Below are 9,033 nucleotides of genomic sequence, written 5' to 3'. Positions count from 1 at the left end.
CCGGGCTAAATGTAGAAAACAACTACCCGCCCGGCATTGGAACTGCATGTCCCGGGCATCAGGAGATAGGAATTCCACACCCCTGCTGCCCCTCTACTCCCTGCTGCCCCTCTACTCCCTGCTTCCCCGAGGCCGGGCCTTGGTTGGCCTTGTGGGAAATCCAGCCCTGCCCATATTGTCTAGTTGGGGACTCTCCTCATCTTCATCTGGCTGGCCCGCAGGGTCTGTGGGAAGTCCACCCAGGGGAACCAGGAAAAAGCATGCTGGAGCCGTCTGTTTGCAATGTAGCGGGCATTAAGTCCAGCGCCGCCGCAGCCCTGCGAGTTGTACCAGAACCCGCCGCCCCAGTAGTCCGCGCAGTTCTGGACGTGCTCATCTTGGTCATTGTCATAGGTAGAGAACATGTGACCGACGTGGGCAGTCAAGGCATCACCTGGGCAAAGGAGAGACACTGTCAGTTTATTTCCATTATTTCAAGGGTCACCATGAAGTCAAACACAATGTGGAGCGGGGGAAGGGTTAGATCTTCTGACAAGTTTTTAATGTTTCAAGGTTTGCTGACAGAACATCGACGTATGACTGACAGTCCAGATAAAGCTTATTTGTCACAGTGCTTGTGCAAAAACAGCCCACTCATTTTGGTGTTCCGAGGAGCACTTCATCAGGGCTTCATCTCTATCAAAGTGTCACCTTTCCATCTGTAATGTATACAAGCAAGTAAGCGCTGCACTAAAGAGCTCTAAAAAAACTCATTTAAAATACAATTTTTTCACCACAACTTAGCAGTGGTCACATGACTGTTTCCTAGTTTCTCTAATCTGCAGTGCTCGGTGTGGTGGGAGGTACGAGGTTTCAGCGCATCACCTGCATTTGCGATGTTGCTGTTGGCCCACATTACCTCAAAGTGATGCTGAATGCTCTGCTATAGAATGACGGAGAGGCTTCCTGGAGGATCTGCTGCCAATCACACTGCTGGAGTCACCCAACAAGGCTGCTGGAGAGGCCCTGCAAAGCTGCTCGAGACAGCTCCTAAGACTCCTGAAGATGTCGCGAAGGCTGCTGGAGATGCACCGCAGGGCTGCTGGAGTCACCCTGCAAGGCTGTTGGAGAGGCCCTGCAAGGCTTCTGGAGAGGCCCTACAAAGCTTCTGGAGAGGCCCTACAAGGCTCCTGGAGAGGCCCTACAAGGCTGCTGGAGAGGCCCTACAAGGCTCCTGGAGAGGCCCTACAAGGCTGCTGGAGAGGCCCTACAAGGCTTCTGGAGAGGCCCTACAAGGCTCCTGGAGAGGCCCTACAAGGCTGCTGGAGAGGCCCTACAAGGCTTCTGGAGAGGCCCTATAAAGCTGCTCGAGACACATCCTGAAGACTCCTGAAGGCTGGAGACACTCCACAGGGCCTCGTTCTAATCAGGGAGCGGCAAGGTGGCAGCTTGAGAGAGAAGTCAAATTGTTGGACCTTCTCCCCGGGAAAACTGGAGCATGTGCAGAGAGAATGACAATGCAGAAGACTTTGGATGGGTTGGAAGAACCTTGGCAGAGGGAACTGGCAGGAACCCCAATACTTACTAAAATCATTTAGAAAGAAACGTTGAGTCACTTAACCATCGGGGTCCTGATTTATCATTACTCCTTGTAGGGTCAGAGTATGACTCAGTAATTGGTTGGGGTGCACACATGTTAAGACTTTGTAAAATAAAATGATAAAGGTCTTTACTATTCACTATATGATTTCTGTGTACACATGAAGTCACCATATACAGTATATATACTGTACAATCCGATGACTATGTTACAGCTTGGACTACTAAGAGTAAATAATATCAGAGGAAATGTTTTATTGCTTTGTAGGCCTGACGATGGGCCCCTCGGAACTAGACTTGTGCGCCGTCAAAAAATTTGTTCCGTTTTGTTCCGTTTCGGAATATCCGTTATTTCGCATTTCGTATCCGAAACTTAATTCTGATTCGTACGAAATACGGATTTTCGTTAGTTTCGGCACATTTTCGTAACTGTACGAACATTCGTTATGATGAAGTTAAAAAGCAAAAATACATTTGTTAATATTGGAGTCGATGTGGTCGTTGTTTTTTATCCGAAATACGAATTCTGTTAATGGATTCCGGATCCGAATCTCGTATTTCGGACTTAAAAAAAACTACCATCAACTCCAATATAAATGTACTTTGCTTTTTACCTTCAATATAACGAATGTTCGTAACGGAACGAAAATACGTCAACGGAATTTCGTATTTCCTGCCTGTGTATTGTAATGCAACTCTCAGCAGCAGCGGATCCGTATTTCGGATTAAAAAAAAAATCTTGTCATATTGTTCAACCTCATTTACAGGGGTAATATCAGTTCCCGTTTCAAAGAAATTCGGATCCGAAATTTGTTAATGGAATTTCAGATTTAATTCGGAAACTGCAATTCGAATTTCGGATGCTTACGAATCTACGAATTTCAGGAAAATTCGTACGAATTTCGATTCGTAACGAAACGAATCGCACATGTCTACTTGGAACCCCAAAACTCTTTGGGGGCTATTCACAAAGGATCCAGCAGTAGCTTCAGCTGATCCTTCGGCTCTCTTCAGCCACCGGAGCCCTTCGGTTCAGTTGAATCGAAGGGCTGCTGTACGGGCTATTCACAATAGCCCATATAGCAGCCGAGTGGCTCAGCTGAGGCGAAAGCATATGTGACAGCCAAAGCGGGGCGAACGGCGGGGCGAACGGCATGCCGAAGGCCGGCCTTTCGCCCCGCAAATGGAAAGCTGGGCGGAGCCAGCGGCATTGGGCTATTCACTCACTGCCGTTCGGCCCCTATGAGAATAGGGGTGAACGACAGCGAGTGAGCTGCCGGAGTCCTTCTGCACTTCGGCTCAGCCGGTGTACAGCTGCTTTCAGCTGACTTCACCTCGGCTGGGTTACTCACTTGGCTGCCATCGGCAGCTTTGTGAATAAACCTTTTTTGTTCCTACACGATTTGTATTTGCATGCGGAACATCCTAGGTAACGCCCGCATGTGATGCTGAACACCCTTGATTGAAAGTACTGAAATGCAATAAATAAAAGGGGAGGGGCCAGGCAGGCTGGGGAGAAAAGGACTACATGATGCTGATTATCCTTCAGCCAGGAAATGAGGCGGGTTCTATCTGACACGCTGCAGCTTCTAATGCACATTTTGTGAAGCTCACCGTGTGAAATGAAGTCAGAGGAAGAGGAGAGGAGCCGGTGCAACTGAATGCCAGAGGTCAGATTTAAAATCTGTCAGAAGTCCTAACCCTTTCTGATTCTATCAAAGGAATAAAAAAAAGTCTAGTGCCCCTCCCCCCTCATTTTATATTATGTTTTATATATTCTAATTCGAGCATTTCCAATCCGATTACAGCCGGGGGTTCTGTGACCATGATGTGTTACCTGCTCCGCCATCAGTGAACTTTCCCACGTACAGTCTGTAGCCATCGTTCTCAGGGTTCAGGGCGTTGCGGGAAAGGCTGAAGTTGCCGTAGTGGGCGTAGACTTCGTCCCCCATCGCGTTTTCCAGCTCCACCCTCAGTTCATACTCCATGTGCATCGTCAGCAGGTAAATGTTCTGTAACCCTGGTGCCGAAAAAAAAAACATTTCCGGGTGAGAGCCCAGAGGACGGTTCATGCTACGAGGATGATTCCTCCGTGAATGTCCCCCATGTGAACCTTTCACAGTAGACTTCACTGACTGACAATAACCATTGGTGGACATTCCCAACTGAGCGCACACAATTCTCTGTCTGCGCCTTTAATTGGCCGGTAAAAGTTAAGCCAAGCCAAAAACATTTTGTAAAACTTTGGATAAATCGCGGAAGATACAAAGAGATACAAAATGTCGGCACTCGAGAGGTGAAAGGATGCAATGCTCCTATATAAAAAGGTTAAATCCACAGTGCTCCCATAGACAGGATAGACAGGGATATCTACATCTAGGGATGGGATGAACGTACCTGGATTCGGTTCACAGGAGGTTCACCAAATTTCTCCAATGTGAACCCCATTAAAGGAGAACTATGGGGCTTTTCCCCATAGTTCTCCTTAGGGTAACGGGAGGACACAAACTAGCCCCTCCCCTGTCACCTGTATGTGTTCGCTCACCTCCCGATCTACTGAGCCGACCTGTGACAGTCTCATTGTCACAGGTCGGCTAGAACTATGAGGTGAGTGAAAAGCACTCCCCCTCCCCCCCCCTCATAGTTCTCCTTTAAAGTCAATTGGAGCCGTATTTTTAAAATAACTTTCAAGGCGAATAGACAAGGGATTGTCAAGTAAAGGGCATGGGGGGGGATGAGCTGGGCACTGCCACCGGGGGGACATGTATCAATGCAATAAATTATCATTTGGTGGGGATCATCTTTACTAATGCTTAGAGGGCAACATGAAAGACACAAAATTATTTTAAATCACATTCTTGGGGAAGGCCCTTACCCTGCCTGTGAAGTGGGGCACCTACATGAGGTATAAAAAGCCTACAGGATTTCATTCATCTATAGCAGACATTTATGAATGGGCCTTGATTCCATGCATAAATACTACAGACCCCATAAAAAAAAAAGCGGTGTGGGGTCCCGCCAAAATCAATCCCTTATCTTTGATGAGGGTCTGGTAATTTTTTAGTGGGTACCTCACACAAAAAGTGAAAAAATTGTGGAGCCCCTAACATCCATTCCATACCCTTATCTGAGTATGCAGCTGACCAGGAAAGGGGGTTAAAGGCAGTAAGCATACCCCCCGCACCCCTGAACCATACTAGGACATATGCCATCAACATGGGGAGGGTGCCTTACGGGGGCTAGTCCAAATAATGTCCTTCAATCACAGCATCACCCTTATTCTGTGTATTAGATGGGAGCAAGCGGATGGTCCCCACATAGTTAGATGTGGGGTTCGGAGGGGCCACTCCACTAAGTGGGCAGGACTGGTTTGTCACTGGGCGGGCCCGAGGCAGATTGTGAGTGGGGTAACTGTGTCCCAAAGTACTTACTGCTGGTTGGTATATCTTTGCTAAGTGAACAGCCTAAACTCAAGCCCAATGTGTGTGGCTTGACCTGACATAGACCCAGCTCCTCCTACCCTGTACTGGTCCCAGATTGGGAAATGGTTACCCGGGTTATATTTCAGGAATGACACAGGAGAGATGGAGCAGATACTAGATAAAAAATGTGTTTACCCAACCAGTACTCCCCATTGGCGTTCCCGAATCCATTCACATAGTCGTGCCATGACTTCTGGAAGTCCACCGAGCCATCTAGACGGTTCTGGAACACCTGCCAAGGTAAACCACCTCTGTATTAAATCCGATCTATATTCTAAACAGACACAAACTCATCCTCACTATTCTGCATCCTTAATTCACAAATACCTAACAAAGTGTTGATGTCCTTGTCCTTCCTCTGGTCATGTGACCAAAGACCAGAGCTCAGGTCCCATCATCTCAGGCAGGGTCAGAGTTCAGGCAGAGCTGTTGATTAGCTGGGTTTGTGTTAACGCCAGTCCCTTAAACCCCAAAGCCCTTACCCCCAGCAGAGATCATGTGACCAGTGCCTTGGAGTTTTGAAATGGTCGATAGCTGATGTTTGTCTGAAGCTTATAAATCTATCCAACTGGCCAATACAGTATATCAATGGCATCAATTTCCCGTAATCATTTTTTTTTTTGCAGTACAATTCTGCATGTCATAGCCCTCTCCTCACTTGAGAGTGTTTAATTGCTGCCTATGCTGTTCCAGCTCCTCTAGTCCTCCGTTCACCTCCCATAAGTTTTCATGTAGCGGTTTGGGGAGCTTGAATGGCAGCTCTGAATCTGCTGGGGTTGTTGACATCACATCCAAGATGGCGGCACCCAGCAGCAGTCTCATGACTTTTGGATATCTACACAAGGGAGGGTTTTCCAGCTAAATAATATTAATACAATATATTAAACCCTATAGGAAGGCTTTTGGTGAAATTAATGGCCTGGAGACAGGATCTCTTTAAGTCTTATGACATAACAGTGCAAATGATTTGATGAATTATGACGTCTACAGTATAAATATATTTCTCCATCTTTTCCTCTCACCGTCCAGATCTTCTCATTAGTGGTCATGTCACAGTAGACAGGCAGGGGGCGCTGTGCTCCTTGTGGATAAATTATATAAACCCCATCATCATGCTGACCATTGTCCCAAATCTCCTGGCAGTCCAGCGGGAAATAGTCTGCTTCTGGTTTATGCTGAATAGCTGAGGATTGAAGGAGAACAGTAATCACCACCAATGGAATTATTGCAGAATCTAAATATATCAACTCAGAGTATTACTAGTTTACTAACTGACATATCAGTATGGATGTCACACCACTTCCTAAAACTCAAGTCTTTCCTCCTGTGCCCCTTCCCTCTCCCCCGACTTCTCCATCAAGATCAATAACATAACTGTCAGTCCCCCCTCTCATGCAAAAAGTGTTAGATGTAATACCGGACTCTGACCTCTCCTGTAAGCATCCAAAGGCTGCCCAAATCTTGTCTGCTTCACCTTGATAACATCTCCAAAATATGCCCCTTCTTAACCAATGACACCCCAAAGCTTCTAATTCACTCCCTTGGTATCTCTGACGTAGACTTCTGCAGCTCCCTCCTTGTTGGCCAACCTCTACACAGGCTATCCCCCCTTCAGTCTATCATCAATGCTGCTACCAGACTCATCCACCTTACCAACCTCTCAGTGTCTGTCAATCGTCTCTGCCAATCCCTCCACTAGCTTCCATCCCTTGCCCCTCTCTGCCAACCTCTCCACTGGCTTCCATCCCCGGCCCCTCTTTGCCAATTCCCCCACTGGCTTCCTACCTCCACCCCTTTCTACCAATCCCTCCACTGGCTTCCATCCCCGGCCCCTCTTTGCCAATTCCCCCACTGGCTTCCTACCTTCACCCCTTTCTACCAATCCCTCCACTGGCTTCCATCCCCTGCCCCTCTTTGCCAATTCCCCCACTGGCTTCCTACCTTCCCCCCTTTCTACCAATCCCTCCACTGGCTTCCATCCCCTGCCCCTCTTTTTTTCACCTCCCCCCCACTGGCCTCCATCCCCCACCCCTTTCTGCCAATCCTTCCACCGGCTTCCATCCCCTGCCTCTCTATGCCCCTCTCTGCCAATCCCTCCACTGGCTTCCACTCCTCGCACCTCCCTGCCAATCCCTCCACTGGCTTCCACTCCTCGCACCTCCCTGCCAATCCCTCTACTGGCTTCTGCGGGACCACCCTGACTGGATACAGTTTAAATGTGTCATTGATGTAGCTCATCGTATTACATAGTTATGGTAAATCCAAATGAGATCACGTAGAGATTGGACAATCATATTGTATTATGTGTGATCATCTTGAAGGAGATTGTGCAATCAGTGTGTAACTCATATGGTCAGCTTATATGAAATTCATATGGACATATGCATTATATCGACTGTTCCCGGCCATCCCCTATGAGTTATTTCCTTACTTAATACCAGACAATCATTATCATTCTGACGGTGTAATTTACCTGGCGATGGGTGGGCGGGGCTTCCACTGGCATGGTAGGTGTGCCACAAGAAGAAAATTATAAAGATCTAGAGAGTAACATTGATTGTTAAAGAACAACTGTCACATTTGTATCTATTGAATAATGACCTACTGTATGCTATATCCATGACATAATCATCACAGGTATATACAAGTATATAAACACATAGCTGGATGGTTGGTGGATCTTTTACTGTTCTGTGTAGATTAGTTTCAAATAAAGTATATGTAAACCCAAACAATGAACTGCTCTTATCTACTTCCTCTGTTAAATATACCATCATACCAATATATATATATCTCCTCTGATCAATGTTTATAGACAATGTTACTTTGTATCTCTCTATCTCTCCCTCTGATCAATGTTTATAGACAATGTTACTTTGTATCTCTCTATCTCCCTCTGATCAATGTTTATAAACAATGTTACTTTGTATCTCTCTATCTCTCCCTCTGATCAATGTTTATATACAATGTTACTTTGTATCTCTCTATCTGTCTTCCGATCAATGTTTATATACAATGCTACTTTGTATCTCTCTATCTCCCTCTGATCAATGTTTATAGACAATGTTACTTTGTATCTCTCTATCTGTCTTCCGATCAGTGTTTGGTACAGGTACAGCTAAATAGAATGTATATATTTTTGTTTACATCTTAGTAAGCATTCACACATAGCTATAGTGACCAGTGCTCTAAGAGGTGGTGAATGTGTCTCTTCTATACAGACTGGGACTTCTAATGTCAAACTTACAGAAGACCTCTGTGGTTACCCCCATAGTATGCACTTGGTGGGGAAGATCTTTAGGATGAAAGAGGGATGTCTTAGATCCTTATCTGGTAAGGATTAGGGAAGGAGCCCAGAACAATGCTCTCAGGCCCGGCGCTAGCGCAAGGCTCATAGCGCAAACATCGGGGCATTTTGACAAGTACAATACTTGTCAAAATGCCCTGTTTTTACAGGGGGTCGGGATCGGGGGGGGGGGCGCAAAATTGCACCTTGCCCACCTTGACTACAATCCGAGCTCTGTGCCTAGACACTGGTGAGTAGTATTGGTCACACACAGGGTCTATTTAATATTTCATTGTAACATTAATCCCTACACTGACATACAGATGTAATGTGTTTCTTTATCATTGAACTCCCGCATGTCTTTGTTTTCTATTCTTGGTGCCAGATTCCCCCAAGGTTACAGGTACATATGTATCAGGATAAGATGCTGGTCTGACTTACCTTCATGCTGGTCTGGTTGTCTCTAATCTACTCATCGGATGGTCCTGAATGCCCTCTGCTCTCTATATAAAGACATGGCAGCGGTGGGGGGGGGGACTGGAAAAGTTTGGGGAAAACCACTTGTGGGCTATGAAGTCGCTCATACTGGGAAGTCTTACAAACATCCCATTGATGCAAAACTTAACAACAAGAAACAATCAAGTCTCACAAAGATACATTTACATCACTTCAAGTGGAAGTATAACC

At 46.3% G+C, this 9,033-nt stretch overlaps 1 protein-coding gene across 1 annotated transcript in view; it reads right to left on the bottom strand.

Annotated features, from left to right (window-relative positions):
* Positions 1 to 176: 176 nt before the first annotated feature.
* LOC108800676 (microfibril-associated glycoprotein 4-like) overlaps positions 177 to 9,033 on the bottom strand; it is a 16,407-nt gene continuing 7,550 nt past the window's right edge. Inside the window, exons 2-5 of the mRNA XM_018572670.1 lie at positions 6,083 to 6,175; positions 5,196 to 5,292; positions 3,416 to 3,598; positions 177 to 433 (exon numbers count right to left, since the gene is read on the bottom strand). Coding sequence (XP_018428172.1) covers positions 180 to 433; positions 3,416 to 3,598; positions 5,196 to 5,292; positions 6,083 to 6,109 — 561 coding nt within the window. The 5' untranslated portion in view covers positions 6,110 to 6,175 and the 3' untranslated portion in view covers positions 177 to 179. The remainder of the gene's footprint in view (positions 434 to 3,415; positions 3,599 to 5,195; positions 5,293 to 6,082; positions 6,176 to 9,033) is intronic.

Source organism: Nanorana parkeri, unplaced genomic scaffold, assembly GCF_000935625.1.
Source record: "Nanorana parkeri isolate BGI_ZX_2015 unplaced genomic scaffold, ASM93562v1 scaffold2095, whole genome shotgun sequence".
Taxonomy (NCBI): Eukaryota; Metazoa; Chordata; class Amphibia; order Anura; family Dicroglossidae; genus Nanorana; species Nanorana parkeri.
The sequence above is the reverse complement of the archived record's forward strand: the minus strand, read 5'-3'. Positions and strand labels throughout refer to the sequence as shown.